The sequence below is a fragment of the Ciona robusta genome, chromosome 9 (genome assembly GCF_009617815.1).
Source record: "Ciona robusta chromosome 9, ASM961781v2".
NCBI classification, from domain to species: Eukaryota; Metazoa; Chordata; class Ascidiacea; order Phlebobranchia; family Cionidae; genus Ciona; species Ciona robusta.
Window position 1 is genome coordinate 1,317,170 of NC_143243.1, and position 23,571 is coordinate 1,340,740.

The 23,571-nt window shown below is 35.3% G+C and overlaps 3 protein-coding genes across 5 annotated transcripts; 2 read left to right on the forward strand and 1 right to left on the reverse strand.

The window, feature by feature from the left end:
- The first annotated feature begins 22 nt into the window (after window positions 1-22).
- Window positions 23-3,021, forward strand: LOC149730623 (peptidyl-prolyl cis-trans isomerase B-like). Its single transcript, XM_089885653.1, has 4 exons — window positions 23-1,144; window positions 1,391-1,622; window positions 1,947-2,063; window positions 2,348-3,021. The coding sequence occupies exons 1-4, from the start codon at window positions 956-958 to the stop codon at window positions 2,566-2,568; spliced, it is 759 nt and encodes a 252-aa protein (XP_089741779.1). The 5' UTR covers window positions 23-955; the 3' UTR covers window positions 2,569-3,021.
- Window positions 3,022-4,438: 1,417 nt separating this feature from the next.
- LOC149730624 (cadherin-4-like) lies at window positions 4,439-16,822 on the forward strand. 3 transcript variants are annotated; one of them, XM_089884920.1, is made up of 16 exons: window positions 4,439-4,614; window positions 4,983-5,037; window positions 5,447-5,541; window positions 6,047-6,241; window positions 6,493-6,598; window positions 6,747-6,983; window positions 7,164-7,339; window positions 7,754-7,948; window positions 8,341-8,501; window positions 8,936-9,078; window positions 9,315-9,536; window positions 10,313-10,472; window positions 10,895-11,007; window positions 13,366-13,499; window positions 14,156-14,302; window positions 15,945-16,822. In XM_089884920.1, exons 1-16 carry the CDS (start codon window positions 4,564-4,566, stop codon window positions 16,152-16,154), a joined length of 2,400 nt encoding a protein of 799 aa, XP_089741046.1. In that variant the 5' UTR covers window positions 4,439-4,563; the 3' UTR covers window positions 16,155-16,822. The 3 variants fall into 3 exon arrangements, with proteins under 3 accessions (XP_089741046.1, XP_089741048.1, XP_089741047.1); XM_089884922.1 differs by lacking the exon at window positions 10,895-11,007 and adding an exon at window positions 12,187-12,296; XM_089884921.1 differs by lacking the exon at window positions 10,895-11,007 and adding an exon at window positions 12,809-12,918.
- Window positions 16,823-17,100: 278 nt separating this feature from the next.
- On the reverse strand, window positions 17,101-23,449 carry LOC149730625 (uncharacterized). Its single transcript, XM_089884923.1, has 9 exons — window positions 22,870-23,449; window positions 22,025-22,096; window positions 21,009-21,197; window positions 20,421-20,624; window positions 19,941-20,103; window positions 19,338-19,467; window positions 18,985-19,185; window positions 18,485-18,716; window positions 17,101-18,073 (listed from the first exon to the last, which is right to left on the reverse strand). Exons 1-9 carry the CDS (start codon window positions 22,909-22,911, stop codon window positions 17,891-17,893), a joined length of 1,416 nt encoding a protein of 471 aa, XP_089741049.1. The 5' UTR covers window positions 22,912-23,449; the 3' UTR covers window positions 17,101-17,890.
- Between the last annotated feature and the right edge of the window lie 122 nt (window positions 23,450-23,571).

Sequence of the window (23,571 nt, forward strand, 5' to 3'; positions counted from 1 at the left end):
CAAAGAACAATCAAAGGATTATAAAACCTTGTCCTCGCGACTTTCATAAACCGTAGTTAATTGTTTAAAACACGACCAGGATATTGATATATTTTGTGCTAAAGGTGTCCCATCTTCCCTCACCCCACTATATATAACAAAATATTTACTGGCAGTTGCCCCAACCCAGTGTTACCGTATGGCGTTGGGTTGTCTTGGTTAGCCGTACACCAAAAAAGTCAAATATTAATTACCCACAACTATTTATATGCTTGGTGACTCGTAAGCTGGCATGACATAAACGTTACTGTTATTTTTAGTTCGAGTACGAAAGCGATAATCAAGATAATTAAACCAGAGATGAGAAGGAAAATTCGCAACGAAACAAGAGTCATTAAAAACATAGGTAAAAACTGCTCAATGAAAAGTTCCAAATAAAAAAATTAGGATTAAACAGTCACGTGGCTCTATGATGCGTGACCGGTTAAGTACGTCATAGTTGCGATACTTCAAAAATCGATACTTTTTCGTATACGACACATTCAACATTGTTTCCAAGTGTTACGTGTAAGAGATTATTTTATTAATTGAATAACAACAACGTCAACCAATGGGAAGTCAACACACCGAGTTATTGAACGACAATTTATTGAAGGGTTAGATCAGCGATTTTGTTCCAGTTAGTACCAGAGTCGAGCGAAAATCCGATGAATAAACGCATTTATCACTATGGTGCCAGGGCAACAACAGTCTTTATAACACAGGTGTTTTGTTTGATACACCGTTTGCATGCATTAGTAACCACATTTGTAACTTTGTCAGTGATGTTTTTAGGGGGGTTATGTAGCAGTCTTTACATATATTTGAAATAAATTCGCAGCAGAATTTGTGTAAGATTTCGGGTGTGAACCATGGAACATTTTACGTTGACAGACAGATAATTAGGAAATAACGTTTTACAACTAACACTAAAAATATGAAAATTTTTGGAACACTAATCTTTGCGTTTCTTCTGTTCTGTTGCGTCGAATCCGGTGACGTATCTGCTGACGTCAAAGGCGATGACGTCACGATCGAGGTGGAAAAGAAAGAAAAGAAAGTTGAATTGTCGGTTGACATCCTAAAGAATGATACAGATGAAAAACTACCCGACACGATTACTATAGTAAGTGTGATCGTAATTGTTATACGACAGAGCTTCTGATCTAGGTTTGGATTCAACAGCTTATTCTCGTAGGTTTTTGTAGCCATTTACATACAAATGCCAGATTTACTCCATTCTACGTATAAGGTCCTACAGTGTGGCATGAACGAAGATTTTAGAAAAAAAGTTGTTCCATTAACTTACAGGTCTAACCCATATTAAGTATGGCTTAGATTACAGTTCGCTACAAACTTTTATTTTACATAGAACGGCAAGGAGATTCCCATTGAACGAGCCGATCGAACCATCACGTCCAAAGTTACATTGGAAATCACTTTCGGGCAAGAAGCGATCGGGAATATCACGTTCGGTCTTTTCGGCAGAACTTGCCCCAAAACTGTTCGTAACTTCGTAACGCTGGCGAACCCGAACCGTCCAACAGGGGAAGGTTATAAAGGAAGTAAATTGCATCGTATTGTGCGGGGATTTGCTTTCCAAGGTATAAAGAGTTGCTTTGCATTGGTTTTTATAGCAGATAGTAGGGTTGGGGAAAGACTTTTATCGTCTAATATTAAACAGTTAACAACTTTTATGGGAGTCGTGAGGATACAAATAATACTTTAAATGTGGGAGTCGTGAGGATACATATAATACTTAATTATGTTCTTTGTTTACTACCAAATGGGACAAGAAAATATAATGAAAAGTATCCCATCTTCCCCCACCCTACTATATTGTTTTCCTTGGGTTTCCAAAAAACACCTACAAGATATATTGATTCGAACCGTCTCTAACACACCAATACACAAACATACTTTCATAGGTGGAGATTTCTTGAACAACGATGGTAGTGGAGGTTGGAGTATTTACGGAAGATATTTCCGAGACGAAAACTTTGCAATCAAACATTTTCCATTTTGTCTCTCTATGGCAAACTCAGGTAATAATTTTCAAAATACAACAGCAATTGATCAAACCTATAATCAACCCTTATAGGTTGTCTAAACTGTCAGTCATACGTTACCAAAAATTCTCCCTAAAATTAATTACCCACAAAACCTCACATGGTAACTCGTAAGCAAGCGCGAGGTATATGAAACAGCACACCCGTGTTATAACGACTATCTTTGCCTCTCCAGGCGAGGGAAAATAAGTTACATTTCTTCATTCCTTTACATTGTTGCCCGGCCATAAAATGATTTACATTCGTTCATACACTTCCAGGGCCGAACACAAACGCATCCCAATTCTTTGTGCCTGTGATCCGCACGTCATGGTTGGATGGTAAGCATGTGGTCTTCGGGCAAATCATCTCCGGGCACAGAACAGCCAAGAAAATCAACGAAGTCAAATGTAACAGCTACGATCGCCCATACAGACAAGTATGGATCTCAAATACATGGACCGAAGTGTACAAGAAGAACCAGATCAAATCCGAACTATAAGTGATGTCTAGATTCTTGTTTTAAAACGAAGAACAATTTGAATTCGAAAGTGGTAGTGAGAATATAGAATTGAATACAAATTTAACCTGTACACGTTTAGATGTATATTTACGAATAAAGATGAAGTGCTGGGTAATACAAACAATGGGGATTGAGAACAGCCGTATATATTCCCATGCTTACTAAGCCTATGTTGTATGGGGCCGTATGGTTTAGCTTAGTTTATTAAAGATGCCGTATTATTAAACTAGGTCCGGCGCCGTGGCGTATAGTGGTTAGCGCGCCTGCATGTAACCCAGAGGTAATGGGTTTAAGGCTCGTCGCTGCTACTGTTGTAGGCGTATGTGTCCTTGGGCAAGACACTTAACGACAATTGCTCCAACCCAGTGGTCACTAATGGGTTGTCCAAATTATCAGCCATACATAAAAAATATAAAAATTCCAAAAAAATAATCACCCACAAAGTAACATACATGGTAATTCGTAAGCTGGCACGAGGTGTTAAACCCGTGTGACTGTCGTTTTGCGGCCACGCGAGGATAAAGTAAGTTACATTCATTCATTCAACTATGTCTTTATAAAAATTTCCAAAAATGCTTTGCCGTTAGGTGGCGACCAGGAGTAAATGCAGATAGATATAGAAAGAGATTAAACATTTGCCTTACAAAACGGGTTACGAATTATAATCTAGAAGTAGGTTTTAGTTGTAACAACGTTAAAGTGAAATAGTTTAGAGTGCGTAATTTGTGGATAACGCGAAATTATCATTTATCTTAGTTTTAGATAATTTTTAGATTACGTTCTTTAGATTGTGTTACACGATCGCTAAAAAAATGGCATTTCATGTCTTTTAAAATTACGTTTATATACCTTGGGTTTTTTAAATAATGAAATTGAATTGATTTCGTTTCGAAACTGACAAATGTGAGTCATATATTTGATGTATAATTTAGATGGGGACTCTTGTTTCGTATCTGAGTCACGCAAGTTTTATTTGGTTTCAGTCGTGTGTGATTTTACGTTAACTAAGTCATAATGTTTTATTGTACAGTTCGGTACTTTCAAATGTAAAATGCTACGCACACAGTTATGTGCAATTTACTTTAACAGTGTCGGCCGAAATTAACTACCCGACTAAGCAAATATTCCAACCCAGCGCTCATCCGTTTTTGCAACAACGGCGTCTTTCAAACGCGTCATCCAAATAAGGAAAAGCGGTTTTCTCCTTGATGACGTCATATCAAGTACCATGACATCACCTTTTAGGCGTTGTTCAATTCTTTTAAGTTGTCTCGGCAGTTTCCTGTCTATTTGTAGGTGAATGTTTAGACTTTTGTGTGTACAAGGACTTAGTTTTAATCCACATTAAGGGTTTTACTATTGATGACAACACTTAGAACGGTTATACTGGATTAACTTTGAGTGTCTTTATCGCAAAATTCAAAATGGCGATTTTAGATTGACAGAACGAAAGCAGAACTTAGTGGACGTGTTAATTGTTAATTAAACCGTTAGCCGCTTTTCTAAACCGTACCATTTGTTACTCTAGTGACATTTTTACTTTTAAGAAAGCGTTATAGAATGAGTAATGTGAACAAAAAAAATTGTGTTCAAATTTATCGGACAGCCATTCAGTCAAAATTGTAAAGAAAGAAAGCCCGGAAAGTCGCGTTTTAGAATTTGTATTAACACATGTAAAGTAAAGATAAATTAGTATTTTTAAGTTTTTTTCGGATCGTAAATTTAATAATGAATCGCCTAAAAGTTTTATATAATATATATTTCTTTTTTATAGATTTTTTTATAGGTCTAAACAAAATATCATATTATATATATATATATGTATATATATGTTTATAAATTAAAACATAACATATTTTAATTTAACAGCGTAAAAACTGAATAAAAGGTTATAAAAGTTAGAATTTTTTGTTGTTTTGCTTTGAAAACAAAAAAAAAAGAGCTGGGAATAACTAAATAGGAGTAGTGGAAATAATGAGGGGAGTTGGTTCTGCAATAACACTGGTTATTGTGATCTCATTGCAGGTAATTGTGATGTGGGCGATGTTAACAATGTAGAACGTTCATTAGTGAAACTCAAAACATAAAAAAAGAAACAAAAACATAAACGTTTTGATTTGTATTATGTTTTAAAGTTGTATTTTTGGTTTTTCAGCGTTATCACTTATAAATAAAGTTACAGCACCTTTTTATGCTAAAGCTGGAGAATGTGTTTATCTTTTTCTATATGATCACTGTTTGTTGTGCTTTTAAGGCCCCCATAACTTTACTGATGCTGGGAAATCTAAATTTGTTAATTTCCTGCCCTGAAGGCACAATATTGTTAAATCTGTAATAAAACTACATGATTGATTGTACTGTGGTTGTTACGTAACAATGCTTTATTGTTTTAGATCATTCTACCAAGTGAAGGGAAGTTTTTTAACAAACTGATTAATCAAGCCAAACGTAAGTATAATTAAAACAAATTAAATTCTGACATTTGTAACATTTATCCTGAATATATTCACAAGCACACAATTAAAAAACACATCAAAAGCTTATGTCCATGAATTTAAAATGTTTTTTTAACTGTCCATTTCTATTGTTGATAAATCCCTGAATAAGTTTCCTGTATTGCTTGTTCAATAGTCACCAACTACTTCCTCTGTGCCAAAGAAGTACTCGCCGTATTAAATAATCAACTAGCTTTTCATAGGGCATTCAGTCATTTTTAGGCTTTTATTTTAAAGTTTGAAGGAAATTTATTCATCGGTTTATCTGAATACAGAAAAGATTGCTCAAGAAAAGTGTTTTTTGCTAATTTTACATTCAAACATCTCTTAGTGGCCACTAAAATGTTAAAATAATTTTCTAGGTAACAGAGTCAAGAGGTCATGGAGTTACCCGGTCATTTCAATTCCTGAAACTACAGATCGAGATCCACCATTTGTTAGAAAGAATATACTGGATGTAAGTTGTTTAATGTTTGTCATAGCTTTAAGATATAGTATTGTAGGACACTTTTGACTCACTATTTCCAAATATCTTGACTGTGTTTTAAACAATTACCACGATTTATAGGAGTTATGAAGGTATGGTTTTATAATTCTTTTAACGTTCTTGCCTACTACCAAATAGGACGAGAAAATAGAATGAAAAGTTTCCCAGCTTCCCCCACCCTATTGTAGCCTATTTATTATTTAATGGTTTGATACTAGGGCACAGCCTATGGAAGATTGGCATAAGTTATGTGGCTAAACTACAAAGAGCTCCTAAAATATAACCAACATTCTGTTCCATTCATTGGTATCAGTCAGAGTGGTATGTTACATCCTAAAAATATTGAATAGCAGTGAACTGGAACTGTTAGTCATTCATGTATGAGTATGGCACTAACATAAGGTGCTTTGTTTTAGCAGAGTTACTCCAATACACAATATATAACAGTATTATTAATATATTGTTTTTAATTCAGATCACAAATGACAATCCAAATGTGAAAACTTACGAACTGCAAAACGAGGATCCAACTAAATTCGCAATAGAGTTTAGTGCAGTGGATCCAAGTGCTGGAGCTTCTATATGGCAGTTGGTAGGGTTAGATCGTGACGTGCCAGGCGGGGATAAATATATCTTCTATGCTGTTGTTCGAGACGCAGCTGGAAATGAGGTTTGTGTTTCACAGTTTGACTTTAATTTCCACTGTGTGTGTGGAGGCTTTAACAAGAATTTCTAAGTCTTTGTGTATGTAACATGAAAAATTTCTGTACTAAAATAACTTTTTATACTGAAGAAGCCAATTTACACATTATGTTATATCCGGTAACAATTATTCTTAAAAAAAACTTATTATACACCATTAATATAGCATTATTAGCATTTTGTATTTATTTTAATATCGTCGTAATCTTTACTTTGTAGTTGGATCGAGTAACGTTAGAAGTTGTGGTTACTGACAGGAATGATAACAAACCAATCTTTGATATATCTACTTTACAAGGAAGTGTACAAGAAGGTGTTTCACCTGGTGAGTTATAAAACCCTGCTGTCTGTTCTAAGTGCAAGACTCTTTTTATATGTGTAGCATGCCAAAGGTGCTAATGAACATCACTGTATTACCCATGTTGGCAAATATTTAGTAATATGATGTCATAATGAATTGTGTTTTGTCACAGGTACCCCTGTTATGACGGTGGTGGCAAACGATGCCGATGACCCGAAATCTCTTGATCAGAATGGAAAAGTCAATTATGTTCTTGGACCTGAAGAAGAAGTACCACCAGCACCTGGAGGTCGTCGTCGTTTTGCAATTTCCCCCACTGGTGTGATCACAGTGGTTGGAGATCTTGACATTGAAACTGCCCCAACAGTTAATGTGGTGATCATTGCAAAAGATGGATTCATAGGTGCATGTAAGTACATGTGTTTCTACTTTAATATCAGAGTACAGCGATGGACATTTAATGCACAACAGGTTTTTGCGCAAGATCAACCTTCCTTTTGTAAAAACCTGTTTTTGCCACAGAATATGAATAATTAAATATACTTAGCACAAAGCAATGTTTCGTAAACCCCACCTTTTCAATACACAGCGAGTGGTTGGTCTGCTTCAGCTACTGCTACCATCCAAATACGAGATGCAAACGATAACAAGCCTGTGTTCCAAAACACCCCTTATAATGCAAAGCAAGGAGAATTATTACCTCTGAGATCAACTGTGTTTACTGTGTTTGCCACGGATGCGGATATTGACTTGGAAAACAAAGGGGTAAGTTGGATGCTTCAGCTAATCTTTTTATATTTCCTACTGTGGTTTTTAAACTTATTAATAATAGAACAGTTTTCAATTTAAGTTTAAGTAGTTAGAGGATCCAACTAGTATTTTTTATATTAAGCTAATATACAAGTTTGGATGTTGGTGTAACGGCCGACTGTGTTGCCTAAACTCCAGGTCCCTGTCACCTCTGTATGCTAGTCGACTTATTTCTTTGCCTGTAAAGGTTAGCTTTAGAATATTAAGTGGGTGTAACACTGCATTTATTGTATCATAATGTATTGTGTTATTTAACAATGAGAAGCAAATTGTCACAATGTATACTATGTAACAATGGTCTTTGTTACCGGTTCAGTATTTCGCAATCGTTATAACTATTAAAGTTTAACATACACGTTTACATTTCAGGTCTCGTTCGAAATTGTAGCAGGCAACGACGACAACACCTTTATTGTCCAAAGTTATCCTCGTGGGAGCGGGCCAAGTACTGGGGACATTATCCTTAACAAAAAATTGGATTATGAGAATGGACCAAAACAATACACTCTTCTTGTTAAAGCATTTAATGCACAAGCTTCGAACAGTGGTGTACAACAGTTTCAGGTAAGCGGTTTATTATTTATTTTAAATCTAAAAAAGCGATTTAATATTTATTATGTAGTAGTACATACTTTAAAGTAAGTTTGTATGCTTATGGGGTAATAAGTGGAATCTGACATAAATCTTAGATCCCTTGGCATGCTTAACCATCATAACCTCACCCATATAGAATAGAACTCTTGTCTAGTTCTATGCTCAAACTCTATGTGGTGTTAAACTATTCCTATATAAAATATCTTCTGATTGATTCAAGTTTTAGTCTATTTCGAAATCATGCCAGTTTGGTGATATGTGTTTATTTTGAATGTAAACATAGGTAAAATGCATATATATTATATTAAATTCAGATGTAGCTGTTCATGCATTAAGTGTTATCACGTTCCCTTACATTGCAGGCCACAGAAACGGTTATTGTCAATGTATTAGATGAAAACGAACCCCCGGTGTTTATAAACCAGCCTTATGCTGGTAACATTGTTGAGAATGATGTTCCGAAACCCAACATTGCGTTTGTTCGAGCCCAGGATTATGATTTTGGTGGAAACCAAACAGTAACGTGAGAACAAATAACAGTTAATAGCATTGCCTTGAACTTTTTTCTCACTGCAAACTAATAAACTTTGCAAAATATGGCTGTACATATCAACCAAAAATAAATCAACTTCATATTCCAGCCAATGGTCCATTATCATTTGTGTAGTGACAGTTGTAATATAACAGTTACTTTACTTGTAGGTTTTAGAGCTTTGATTTGTAGTGTTCCAAATGGTATTGAAACTGTTAACTGTTTAAAGCTACTTGTTTTACATTTACGTTTCAGTTTTTTGCGTCATAAAAAATCGAATAAAAAGACATGATTTTATACAAATTGTGACCAATATTTCAAACTAAAGAATTGTAAGCTAAGTCCTCTGTATTTGAATCTCTTATATTACCCACAATTGTCAGTTACAATTCGCACTGTACCCTAAACCTTATGCATTCACCCAGGTATGGCATGGTCAGCACTGAGGGTTGGTTCACCATTGCAGCAGATGGTGCTATTAGTTCTGTGGGCCCAGTTGACCGGGAACATCCATCTGTCAATCAAACTAACAGCGTATACACCCTGGTTGTAAGCGCAATTGATAATTGTAAGTTTTATAATGCAAATATTATGTGGCTAAGGTCTGTTATTTTTAGTGTTTTCCTAGCATCAGTTATACTAATTATTAATTATGTATAATTATATACATGTGTGTTTTATTTCATATCGGGAGCCTAAAAGTTACTTGTTAAAGTTAAGTTAATTATATCTCGTTATTCCAATATACCACCATGTATTGTGCGTTTTCGACCTAAGTTACCCTGCATTTTATACGAACAACAGATCGAGTCAAAGCAACAGCAACCGCCAATGTAGCGATTACAATTGGAGATAAAAACGACAACGCACCTGAACCAGATGGTCCATGGACAGTCACAATATGTGAGAAACCTCCCACCCCATTTGTTACCAATATCAAGATAAAGGATTTAGATGAGCCCCAAAATGGACCCCCGTTCTCTGTTTCGCTAAACGACAACTCCGGACTCTGGGTGTTAGAATCTGGTAAGTGAATTTTAAAGTTAAAAAAGTTTGTTGTCCGTTACAAGGTTGCTTAATATTGGTATTTAGGAATTGTGGTGAAGATGGTTTAGTTTTAATAATAGAAGTTTTCTTAGAATTTAAAATTGCTTAATTGTATATTTGAACTTAAGAATGCTACATTTTTACTATTAGTTTCAGGTTTTTAAAATCTGTATAATTTATTGTGAGCAAATTTGAATTAGATATATATTACTGACTACCCTACTATAGTATACACTTAGGGATGCACATTACAGAATTTCGAATCCATGAGATTCGAATCCTTTTGTATTCGAATCTAATTACGGGATTCGGTATTCTGTTATACGTTTCATGACGCAAAAACTACCCAATAGTACAATTTTTGATCATTTTACAGCTCATGTTCCAACAAGGCGGGTATGAAAGAGTCAATAAACTTACTTTTGTAGGTAAAATTATTTTTTCCTATAAATATAAAAAGATTCGAAATTCTAGATTCGGAATTCTAGATTCGAAATAAAGTATTCTAGGATATCCTAGAATACCTAATTATTCTGTAATGTGCATCCCTATATACACTACTATACAGTTACTCTTATCTTAGTGTGTTAAGTGTTTATCTAAGATTTTGGAATAGCTGGCATTGGTTGAAAAGGGTTTACTGATCCCTGCAGTCTAGACAATTTAGGAGTTGGCTTGCCAACCTTGCCCCCATAATTAGCACTTAGCAGCTTATGCTTGTGTATATACATTGTATAACTCCAAACATCTCCTAGTATCTGGCGATCCTATGTCACGTTCCATTAACACACTCACTAAGAGCTTTGACGTTGCCCAACAATCTAAGTACGAGGTCCCAATCATCATGTCCGATGGTGCAACACCACCAGAACCAAAGCTAACAAGCACCAATACATTAGTTATCAACATATGCCGGTGAGTGTATATTGATCTCTATTAATGCACCAGGGTAAATACAATATAATTTCAAATGCATCAATTTCCTAAATGCCTAGAATTCCCCAATGGTCACAAAGTAAATATCTTGGCTAATACTTCTGCATTTCCAAAGGGAAATAAATGCAATTAAAATATAGCAGTTACTAAATTAACTGCGATAATCGGTTCTTCTACTTTAAGCAAAATGTTCATTTTCAGTGCCATGTTTGTAATATTAAATAGGTGGGCTATTGTATTGTTAAATAATTAATAACATTTAAGCATAAAGTGTGAAAGTTGCTCAGTTCAAGCATTTTTTATGCTCATGATTTTTTTCAAAACTCATACAATTCATGACTTTGGGCCTCGTTTCATGACATTCATTCTTATGCCTATATTTTTGCGTGTTTTACCTAAAGATGTGAGGAAAGAGATGATGGTGAAGCCGTCTGTCTCGATACTTATGTTGCTCCTGGTGGGATAAATATTGTGCTTATCGTGGCCATCATAGCAGTGTTAATACTTCTACTTAGTAAGTCAGACGTTACCAGGAGAGCGTTAGTTAACTAACTTGTATGCTGTGTCAGTAACAGTCAATGCTTGCAAGTTGCAAAGCTACCAAGCAGACAAGGTGTATGCATGGTTTGTTTTGGTGAGTTTTAACTACGGTGTTAAAATCACGGAGGTTGAAAAATGATCCAATCTCTATAATGAGCCAGTTCTCACTATTAAAGTACAATAACAATGCTCTTGAATTCTGTTTAAATACCTTGTCCTTAACTACTTGAGAAAAGTCACTCAAGAGTTAAGAAAAACCGAATGGGTTTTAACTGCTGAATGTATAGAAAGAATTGGCAATGTAAATGGCCCCATACTGTGGCACAAACACAAGGGTACAATTTCCCATATCAGGCAATGTTTTTAATTCATAAGGTTTCTGTCTAATGTTATGTTTGTTTTTATTTTATTTGGGGTTTCTTTAGTGCACCTTTTAGCTCCAATATTAATTTTAGATGGTTAATTTCATATTTTCATCTAAGAACAAGATACAACTTTATTAGCACTTACTCTCCCCAAACTCAATGTCATTGCTGTACCATGTTCAGAAATCTTAAGTCATGTGTAAAATATAATAAGCAGCTTAATAACAACGTGGATATATTGCAGCTGTAATCTAAGCAGGCTTAACTGTAGGATAAACCAAAAGTTAGGAACCCTGCTGTGAAAGTTTCTCATTTGGAAAATTGTAACGAACAGCTGGAAAAATCATTTCCTTATTCTATGTTTCTGCTCATTTGGCCAATATACGTACTTTATTGTTCTTAGTAGGTCACTTATTTAAATTAAAACAGGTTTAACTTGTATATGGCCTTAATGTTAGGACTTTCAATTATTTAATGGCTTTTCTGAGTTTGTGAGATTAAAAAATTATTAAAGTTCTGGTAATAAGAACCTTACCTATATAGAGCAGACATATATTTTGTAAAAATTATTGTCTTTCAAAAAATCTTGTAATACATACATTAAAGGTTCTGGTTTATTTAGGTGTTAGGTTTCAATAGTTAGTCCTTAAAACAAAATTTCAGGGTTTCATTTTTTACTATCTAAGTAAAAACCGAGCAAAAGTATTTTTCATTTTATAAGCACAAACCAGTCAAACCATTTTTACAACCTTTGTGCGGTTTGTTTTAAACACCATACCTTGCCACAGTTGTGACGATGAATACAACGTGTTGGATTCATGTGCGGCACCTGCGCCTGTGGTGGTCGCTACACTGCCTATTATACTTGCCGTCATTGCTGTCATTGTTATTTTACTCAGTGAGTCGAATGCAACGAGCATGATCGCCACTATGAGGCGATATAGATTGCACTAACCTCACTTGCCCCCTCTTGTGTTTAAAACATTGGCGCCAAACCTGGGGTGGCAGGGTGGTCAGGCCAACCCTAGGTTTTCTGCACTGTATTAATCAGTAAATATCACAACCCTTGAGGTTTCACAGTGTAGTGTGTCTAACTATCCCTGCCTCCCCTGCATTTCAAAATTCTGGCACCTTTGTGTTTAAAGTGGTGTGAAATACTTTCTTTTCTGCAAAATGAAAACGCAAACATCTTTTTCTTTAATAACAACACGGCAAACAGGATGAAATAAATTTATATGGGAAATATAAATAGGAAATAGAAGCTTTGGGGTTTCTATGCGGTATACTGTAACCATAATACCAGTACATTGCTTTTGCCCAACCAATAATACATGGTAACTTCATGCTTACTACATAACTGCCATTGAAGCTTTAACTTGTTTGAGTTTTAACGTGTGCTGTGTTTTGTAGTTGCAATGACAACGGTGAATTTAACTGCGAGAAAATGGTCCCCGTCGCCGGGGCAGGGTTCCCTGTTGCCGTTCTTATAGCTATTATTGCTGCTATACTTATCCTACTAAGTAAGTGCATGTGTCTTGACAGGGAACTTAACCTTTGGTGGCTCGTGCATCTAACACTTTATATTAACTTACCCAACAGTTTATATTCCCTGTCCATTTATTTCTGAAATTAAATTGAACTTTATTTTTGATTTTTCACCCACTAAAGCATGTTATAACGGCACTTAAATAGTTCTAGAGCATGGTTATGTCACCTTAGGTTAAATTCCCTGATTATTTTGTGTTACTTTAATACTTTTGAGTAGTTTGAGTAGCATCTGCTGTGTTAACAAAGTACAATAGTTTTATTTATAAATAAATCCACTTATTTAAGTTCAATGGATACAATAAAAATTATTTCAAATTGTAAAAAATAGAAAAAACTTTTAAAAAAATCTGTAATGTCCCAATTTACAAAAACTTGGTAAAATTTCCAAAATTTGGAATTAAAGTTTTCCTTCTCATCAGTTATCGTACTTGCGGTGGTTGCATACCGACGACGACAACAAGCTGGTTTGGAGAAGGAAGTTTTATTGGACGACGATGACGTTCGTGAAAACTTACAAGCTTATCATGATGAGGGTGGTGGCGAAGAGGACAATGTAAGTTGGGGGTTGGGGGTTTAACACTTGCGTGGGGGGGAAGATGGTTGTTATAACACAGGTGTTCTGCTTCGTACCCGCTTACGGGTAACTGCGTATGCAGTGGGTAATTAATATTATAATATTTTTTGTAATGTAAGGTGGACAATTTTTGATTTCAGACAACCCAAAGGACCGTTGGGTTAGAGCAATAAACTCTATAGCCAAGCGCTTACCACTTTGTCACGGCGACATCTCATTATAATGTGCTTATTATCGCGTCACATGCTTATTGTAATCCTGGCTCTCATAGCTGTAGGCGAGCAAGCTGAGGTTGAAATGTAAATAAATACTCTGCATGTCCCACAAAGATTATCTTCTATCTACTTCAACCACATTCACACAACTTTATAATATTAATTCTGGTTATGCTATTATTTCAATGACACCAGTGTTTCCAGTATTTTTATAAGAACTCTAATCATACCGTTTAAAACAGAGATATACACTGATTCGTTACAAAAATACCCAAAACTGGTATTGATTCACATTGTTCATTGTTTTTAATCGATGCACTACTTACATTTAAAAATAAAAATTCGATTAATTTGAGAATTAAGTATGTCTTTTTCAATCTTGCATAGCTGTACCATATATAACAATGGCCATTATAACAGGATGGTTACGACATCAGTGCACTACAAGCACAACCTCCAAACACTGGAAAACCAAAGGTAGTTGACGTACAACCATTAGGTGGCGCACAGCCTGAGATACGACGACCGATACAACCAGATACTGATATCGGAAACTACATTGGAGATGTGAGTTTATATTGTTTTTATTATATTCTGTAGTTTATATTGTTTTCTATTAAATATCTAAGAACAAAGTGTTAACCAGACACTCGTAATTTTGTTTCTTGTAAAGCCAAAATTCTATGTTTCTTTGTAATAATTAGGTTGTAGTCTGCTGAATATCCTGTAATTGGTCTTTCCAGTTTTGTTCCTTATTTAAAAAGTGCTATCTTTATTCTAACTATCCTAACTGGGAAAGTATGTTTATGTTTAGTTTTGGTTCATAGTTTGTATTGTCAGCATTAAACGCTTTAACTGTGGGTCTAATGTTCAGTTATTTTTAGCGTTATGATTCATTTGTTTGTTTGTCCTTAAGTTATAATGAGAAAGTGTTGGTTCCTGACAATACTTTATTTGGTGTGCTGTATTTAAATAAGGAGAAAATATTGATTCATGAGAAATCCCCTTTTGAATGAATAACATTTCCATCAAAGAAAAGTTCTCTGTTTCATATAACATTTAATTCAAACATCAGAAAATGGTTTATGATTATGACGCAATATTTGGTTTGGTTCCTTATTATTGACACAGTCCCTATGATAGGAAGGCACATTCATGCTTCAATGCTTTTTACTTTGAGTGGAAACGCTAACAAAGGACCCACGCACTCTGGTGTTTAACACTGCTTTACAGTGTTGCCAGATTGTTTTTTCATTTTATAAAAATTAAACTTAAATTCAACAACTTATGTTTTTCCATATCTTACATGTTTAGTTAAAAATGTTATGTTTTAGTTTAAAAATTTATTTGGCAACACTGTCTCATGCTTGAGTCTTTTACTTAATCAGCCAAAACTTTAGAAGCCTTTGCTTTGTTGCTCACAACTGCCATTGTGACATCATGAATGGGCGTTGGGTTAAATTATAAAAGCTCCATGATTAAATTTCTTTTTGATAAAATGGAATTTCTTTTACCATGTTGGTATTACAAACTGTTTTAAAACTTTTAATTGAATCCTACATTGAAAGTGAAATCATAGTTTAGTTGATGGTTGTATTGTGTTTCCACTTTCCAATCATGTTTGCTTTGCTGAATGTTTGAGAAATGTCTTAGTTATCCTGGTTGCTTGTGGTATAATGGGCCATCTATGGGCGACACGGGACTTAACATATTGAAGTAGGCTCGACACTTAATATTAAAACTGCTTGCTCTGGTACCTCATTTCTGTTTTCAAATTTAAAAACTTTGAATCTTTGCTCTAGTATAAAGTTGTGCTGAAAACCACTGGCTTGGCTTGGTAACTTATTGTTTGTTTTTGACTTCACAATATTTGACTTCCTTTTCAAAACTTTGCTCTGCCTTTGGTATAAAACTACTTTAATGGCAATCTGTTGGAGTTGGTGTTTTAGTTGAGATATCTACACTTTATGTGTTCTTTGATTTTAAAAACATTGCATTTCTGCTCCATACACAGTTGTGCTATGTTGGTGTATTGTTTAAAAACTAATTATTTTGCTTTCTTAAGATTTACATGTTTCAAAGTTTTTTATAAATTATATATAATCCGTTTAGTTTAGTTTTAAAAAAAAGCTTTTAGCATCCATTCTTTTTACACTTGTACTAATTTCTCCATGTTGTCTTAATATTTATACTATTTCTATCCCGCCAGGCGAAGCAGCAAGCCGACAACGACCCCACAGCGCCACCTTTTGACTCGTTGCTTGTATTTGACTACGAAGGTCAAGGGTCAGATGCGGGGTCATTGAGTTCTTTGAACTCTGGCACAACAGACGCATCCCAGGATTACGATTACCTCAACAACTGGGGTCCTCGGTTCAAGAAACTTGCCGATATGTACGGAGGTGGTGAGAGCGATTAAACACTAGGTGGATTGTGATTGGACACTAGAGGCAGAGGAGAGAGGATATTATTATTTCGTTTCTGACGAAAAACGCGAAATTTATTTTTTAAGCATTCCGAGAATAGTAGACTTTTTTAAGAGCTGATTTACAGTGTTTCCAGCTATTTTAAGGAAACAACCACCGCTTTTAAATGTGCACCACTGTCCTGTGGGCTTATGCTGTATATATAGCATTTTATGACAATCTTGTGTTGGTGCTGATGTGTATATTATGTCTAACTAATGGTTTCATATTTATCGGGAAATAATTTTATGCATATATTGAAAATAATGATTTATCATCAAATTCTTGTCTTCTGTAATTGTTTGTTTTCTTGCTACTTATAAAGTACTTGTGTGTGTTTTTTATGTAGTGCTTTTTACCGTAATTGAAACACTGGAAGGCCAACTCTTATGGAGTCGATACATTAATGAATTATTTTAGCATCGTTACTTTTGTATATACCCACATAATGTAGTATGACGTCACACTGCTGCCAGATACGTCACAATTACGTTGTAGATTATTTAAAAATGAACTTTATAAACTGTAAGCGAAAAACTTGGTGCCTTTTATAGGTTTTACCTTTTTAAAGAAAGTTTTTATAAAATTGTGGAATTTGGAATACAAAAAGCTCTGTTTAAAATATTCTTTGTTTTCTTTGAACTTAAAAAGGTTTATTGTCAGTCTGCACAGTTTTCTATTAAATTTAAAACTTCATTGGAATTTTAATTTAAAAAGCTTTTTGCTTTGTCTTTTTTAAGGGTATTTATTAGTGTTTACAGCATGTAGTATTATCTATCTTACTTGGATTTTAGATTGATTTGATACCGATATAAAGTTGACCTGAAATAACCTCATTATCGCTGGTTTGACCTTGATTAACCTCGTTAGTGAGTGACCTCAGGTCAGCTTTGCCATCAACTAGTTTTACTTTTAATCAAATATAAAGTCCTAACGTGCTAGTTTACTTATCACGTCAGCCAATGTGTCAGTGGTTAGCACGTCTGTCTACAGGCCATGTGTTACGGGTTCGAGGATGGATGCTGTCATCATCCTTGGGTAATGTGTGTATGACTTTTAATCACCCATAATGTTACTTGCATGGTAACTCGTAAGCGGGCACGAGGTGTATGAAACAGAACAACCTGTGAAACAGTGTTATAACGGCTGGCACTGCGCTATACGAGTAAAAGTAAGTTTCACTCGTTCAACTGCTGAACAACTACGTAGTATAACGTTGTACTGCATTTAATAACTTGCATTATATATACAATAATTAAGTGCAAAAGATAAATATACGCTTTAGATTTAAGACGCAGTTGGCCGAATACCCCCAATTATGTTCTATATAATATGTGTGAATTAAAAAATACATTGTGTAACGTTTTTAATACATTGTAGATGTAAAATATAGTGAGCATTTTATAAAATACACAAAAGTATATATATATTTTATCATTTTCTTGTACAGTATCCAATACAACTTGGTTCAATATAACAGTGCTGTGCGTTGAAGCCTAAATGGACTTTCATTTTATCAGTGCATCTATATTTGCATTGCATGTTGGTAAAGTCGCACAGCGATGCATGCCAGAGTTGGCCCAATGCTATCAGTTACAAATATGTTTGAGGTTAGATAAAGTTTGCTACGTCACTACATTTGACGTCATGGTATTTGAATTACGTCATTATAATTTAACTGTAACGTGCGCTAACTTGACGCTTTTTTCGCGAACGATTTGATTGGTCGGATTTCTTCGCTTGTGATTGGATGAAACTCCTCGTGGCGTAACAATAGACTTGGAGAGAATCGTTGTCGCGTGAGAACCTCTCTATACTCTTGTACGCCGTCTAGCGGGTCGACTGCGGTCGGATTTTCTCTTATAAGTCGTATCTGTGCAGACAGAAGAAAGTAACGATAAATTGTTTTTACTGAACTAATCAATAACCTTAATTTAAAAGAAAATCGCAAACAATAAACACCGATACAGTTACATACGTAACAATACGAGCTATACGTGGTGCGTGGGAGATAAAATTATGTATTTTTTGTTAGATTTGCGAAGAAGGACAACACGTTAGCCAGATAATGTGGGGCTCGATGCTGTTATTGTGGGTATGTGGCCTTATGCAAAGCACTTAGCAATAATTGCCCCAACCCAGTGATAGTCAGAATTACCCAAATTTGAATTTGCGTGTATTCTAGTCGCACATGAAAGAATATGACAAGCCATGGCCCACTCTATACATTTAAGTAGGCCACGGACAGGCATAAGGAAAGTATTAAACTTACACTCATACCCACCCTGTTTTTCAAGTAATCAACTTCATCATTCAATCTTCTATTTAGACTCCCACCCCGCGCAGCCCGAACTTGGTCGCGGAAAAATTCTTCTTTTAATTCTAAAACTTCCCCAATTAATTGTAATTGTTTCGAAGTCAGTTCTTGATTGGTTCGTCTGGTTTTGTATTCTTTCAAAACTGCTCCTAGTTTGTCACGTGTCACAACATCTGCCTTGTGATTGGCTGCTTTTAATCTATACGGATAAACGAAACATGGAGTTTCGCGGGTAAAATTGAAATTTGCTACCAAATAGACCAATTAAAGAGAATAAAACATGGACCATCTTACCCCACATTTTTATAATCCATTCTATATGGGCGGGGTCCAACGACATGCGACAGGACAAGCCAATACAAAGACCACTTTTGTAGCATCGCGCATTAATAACTTCTGGATTTACCATCGCGCATTAATAACTTTTGGATTTGGCCCATATTACCCCAACTGCTCGGTTTACTTACTTTTCTCTTAATTTCTGATTTCTCATTATCGTGTTATGATTATTCAAGCGTGACTCCTCCATTTTCTTTTTCATCTCTTCCATCTGTGACGTCATGGAGTTCCTTCTTTCCTCCCAGTTTGTTTCTTTATTATCCATCTCCTCTTTTGCTCTTTCAAGCTGGGAGCGAAGGGCTCGTATTAGTTGTTCTTGTTGTGAAGATCTAGATTAGAAGCACGTTATGACAAATTTTTCCCTTTTTTTTATGTTGTCATATTGTTCCAGTAACGCGCCAATTAACAAACCAACAGCTTCAAGTTTTACTGGGATTTCAAATCGTAGATCGTGACGTCATCCATGACGTAATTAACTCACGTAATCGACAACTCCGAATATTTTTGTTCCAATTCCATCATGGCGTCTTCCCCAAGCTTCAAACCCTCAGCCATCTTTTCCAACTTGTCGTTTAAAGTTGAAATTTCTTTCTCCGACCGAGTGTTTGCCTCTAAAATATCAAAAGACTTTTTTCTAAGATAATAATTACGAGTTTAGGGATAGCTTTTATTCTGCTGTTCCTTCATCGTGTGGACGAAGTACTGTATGGCCATTAGACTTGAGCAAAAGTTGGCCCATATTACCCCAACGCCCAAAGTGCTATGAGCCCAAAATTCCGCAATTCTATTCCAAGTAGTGCCTACTTTTTGTGACACATTTAAAACTACTGTCGTTACCCCACCAAGTTAAGATAAATACGTTACATGCCAATAATATAGTAGGGTGGGGGAAGATGGGACACCTTTGACACATAATAACCAAATATCCCGATCGTGTTTTAAACAATTAACAACGATCTATGGGAGCCGTGAGGATAAAATTTTATAAAAAATCGTTGAATGTTTGTTTACTACCAAATTAGAGAAAATAGATTTAAAAGGTGTCCCATCTTCCCCTACCCTACTTTATTTAAATAGTGCAAACCTTTTAATTTATTATTCTGACGTAACAACCATTCTCCTTCTTTCTTCAACGAATCTCGTTTTTTCTCCAAAGCTTTGTAAGATTCAGTCAACTCTTCCTTTTGCTTTTCCACCTCCCGAACTTTGTTCCTGGAATCAGCAAGATCTGAACGTGCTTCGTGAAGCTGGCAGCAAGAAAGAAAAGTTTGAGATATTGGAAGCAACATTTCTTAACGAAAAAAACGCGACACAATATAAAGAAAAAACGGATGAAATGACGTATATTACCGTGAGGTAAGATAGGACACCTTTCGTTCACAATATCTAAATATCCTAAACGCGTTTTAAACAATTAACAATGCTATTTTAGAGTCGTGATGTTCAGGTCGCCATGTTAGGGTGAATAGATTACTTAATTTAAAACGTGACTTAATCTGTTGTAAATCTATTTATTATATAGTAAACATGGTTTGAAACTTGGCGTTCCATGGCATGCACTTACTTCTTTGTTAATACGTTGTTTATCGTTTCTCAGTTTTGCGTTTTTTTCGTTTACTTTGCTGACGTCATCAAGCATACGTACGATCAACGTTTCCCGCTGTAGCGAAAACCTTTGGTTGTAATCTACGTAGCGGGAATTCGCTAGAGCGAGTTCTTGAGAATCTTCGATAAAATTTCCTTTTAACTGTGAAAGTTCTTCTTCATTCTGTGGCAATAATAATAAAAAATGTGACATCACAATATGGTGTATACAGTAGGGTGTGGGAAGACGGGACACCTTTTCATTCTATTTTCTTATTCCATTCAAACAAAGAACACTCAAGAATTATAAAACCACATGCTCACGACCCCCAAATACCGTTGGTAATTGTTCAAAACAAGATCAAGATATTTGGATATTCAGTGATAAAGCTGTCCCATCTTCTCCCAGCCTATACTGTATATCTTGTAGAACGCAGTTAGCCATTTATTGCCCATGGTCGAGGCTGGGTTCGATACTTGATACCCCTGATAGGGTATATGTGTCTCTGATGTCTCTGACACCCTATATTTATTACTTGAATTAATAAACCATATTTTGTAATCGAACCTTGAAATAATTGTCTCTGTCTTCTTCGTGTTTTTTCTTTGTCGCCAACGCGGAGTAATATCTGTGACGTAACGCTTCGTTCAATCGCTCCGTCTTTTTTATGACGTCATAGTCGTCCTTGAACTTGAAAGTGCTCGTTCGACTTACTTCGTAAAAGTCGTCAAGCTCTTTACCCAAATGACGTAACTCCTAATGACGTAATGATGAAGTAGCAATTAAAAAAGATAATGATAAATTTAAGTAACTCTTAACAAAGCAGCCAATTATAGTAGAGTTATATAAAGTAGAGTGGGAGAATGGGACACCATTAGCACATAATATCCAAATATCCTGATCGTGTTTTAAACAATTAACAACGGTCTATATGGGAGTCGCGAGGAAACGGTTTTACAATTCTTCGAATGTTTTTAGTTTACTATACCAAACATGGGACAAGAAAATTGAATGAAAAGATGCCCCATCTTTCCCCACCCTACCATAATGCAAACTTTTTGAAATAAAATTATTTAATATTCTGCATTGATGTGCGGCCATTGTGAGTTTACCAATCAAACTACACCCAATTTCATTACCCAGCTTTGGTTAAACTCCAAAACCAACTACATCGTGGGCACGAAGCAAATATAGAACTTCTGTTTAAATAAGAGTTTTGTAAAGTCTACACCACAAAGTTTTATATATAAGTGAAGTATTTATATTAATTCATTTTATCAGTGTTTAAGTAAAAAATTTTACGAACAATTCTTATAATCCAGAGACCATTGCCGGCACCTGTAAAATTGACACCATGTTGTTGTTATAGGACATGATTGCATTTACCTTTAATGCCGACGGGGTATCATGGCGCAATGTTCATTGAAAAACAGCAGTTCAAAAAAAATAATTTCACTTATATAACCATAGATATACAACGGTAATCTGTTTGATAAAAAGTACAAATATTCCGATAATACTCTGAGGTGAAATTTAATTTATGTTAAACAATACAAGTCGTGTGTTCACTGTACCATTATTACCTGCCATATCTTATTGTATTCCTCACTTGATAACTTGGTTTGTAAACCTGCAAGAGCTCTTGACAAATCGAACTAAAACACAAAGTGAGAGAGATATTTTTTAAATCAGGGAAAATGTAATTTTTTTTGTAATTCATTTTGCGAAACTCCATGACATAAAACTGACGTTTAGGATGATATATTACTGTGGGGAAAATAGGACACCTTAAGCACATATTATTCGAATATCCTGATTGTGTTTTAAACAATTAACAATGGTCCATGGAAGTCGTGAGAATGCGGTTATATTTCTTTGACTTTTCTTTGTTTCCTACCAAATGGGGTGAGAAATAGTATGAAAATGTGCCCCATCTTCCCCACCCTAATATATACGCGGAAACGCGGATTTTTTGTAAAAACTGTATAAAACAGCTGAGGTGGTGTCATGGTGCGATTTGTATTTGTTTTAAATTTAATCCGACCTTATGTAAGGTTGATTTAAACACCTTCAACGTTTCGGTCAATATTAGTCAAGTCTTACACAAATATGAACCACTGGTGTTGGCATACACAAGCTTTTGTTGATATAGACCTGCGTTCTTTATGGATTTAATATACACTGGTTTAATTTCAGTTTCTACTTAATAATTTTTCAGTATATCAAGATGTGTATTACAATCAGTCACAAAGTTACATAAGTGGTAACTTGTAAGCAGGCGCGAGGTGTATTAAACAAAACACCCGTGTTATAACGACCGTGGTTGCCCGCCACTTTTGGATAACTAAACATTCATTCAGCAGTTGTAATTTTATCAAGCAAAAACACTTGATTTATACTATATAATTTAACCATAATAACATAGAACCTGATGTGGGTCGCCAGCAGGCAAAGGGGATTGCATATACATGGTGAATGTCTTCTTGTAACCACTTGCGGGAAATCAAGGAATTTGAGGTCAATGCGTAAATCAACACAATCTATATTGGCCTATATTGAATAGTCGGCTGTATGCACAAATGTAGGTTAGAAAAGCAGAGTTTTGCTGGTTAAGCAAAGATTAAAACAACATTTAGAAAAGGGACACTTAATAAATTCCATGCGATACCTACATAGGCCTATAGATATCCGGCCACTGTTACAGCTAATAAGCTAATTAAAAAGCAGACATGGATAAGTATACTAACACTTTCCATCAACACTGCCATATATGAACAACCTTCACGAACAAACTCACGTTTATGAATAAATCTCACGATTTTAAAACTCACGAATTGTATCACAAACCTCACGAAATAAGATAAACCTTCCACGCTAAGTTGCCAAACTTAGTAAAACGTCAAACCCGCGATTCGTCCTCGAGTTGTTTATTATGAAAACTCTCAAGTTCTTATTCTTTCCTCGATTATGAGATCACAATGAAATAACAAAGGAGTTGAAAACGCTCCGGCATTGTGATGTCACAACTGATATGTTGTGAGTTCTGCCTTCTTTGTGTCGAAACAATCCTCGAACGAGTCGCTATTATTACGTAACAATAAAAGGTATTTAAATCGTGTTTAAATTCGAA

Coding starts and splice junctions, on each gene's coding strand:
- LOC149730623 (XM_089885653.1), top strand. CDS start 956: ATGAAAATTTTTGGAACACTAATCTTTGCGTTTCTTCTGTTCTGTTGC. Junction 1,623..1,946: donor GCGGGGATTTGCTTTCCAAG/GTATAAAGAGTT, acceptor ATACTTTCATAG/GTGGAGATTTCTTGAACAAC. Junction 2,064..2,347: donor TCTCTCTATGGCAAACTCAG/GTAATAATTTTC, acceptor ATACACTTCCAG/GGCCGAACACAAACGCATCC.
- LOC149730624 (XM_089884920.1), top strand. CDS start 4,564: ATGAGGGGAGTTGGTTCTGCAATAACACTGGTTATTGTGATCTCATTG. Junction 4,615..4,982: donor TTATTGTGATCTCATTGCAG/GTAATTGTGATG, acceptor TTATTGTTTTAG/ATCATTCTACCAAGTGAAGG. Junction 14,303..15,944: donor TCGGAAACTACATTGGAGAT/GTGAGTTTATAT, acceptor CTATCCCGCCAG/GCGAAGCAGCAAGCCGACAA.
- LOC149730625 (XM_089884923.1), bottom strand. CDS start 22,911: ATGTATATGCAATCCCCTTTGCCTGCTGGCGACCCACATCAG. Junction 20,625..21,008: donor ACAGAGACAATTATTTCAAG/GTTCGATTACAA, acceptor TTATTGCCACAG/AATGAAGAAGAACTTTCACA. Junction 19,468..19,940: donor TCAGAATAATAAATTAAAAG/GTTTGCACTATT, acceptor TTGATATTTTAG/AGGCAAACACTCGGTCGGAG.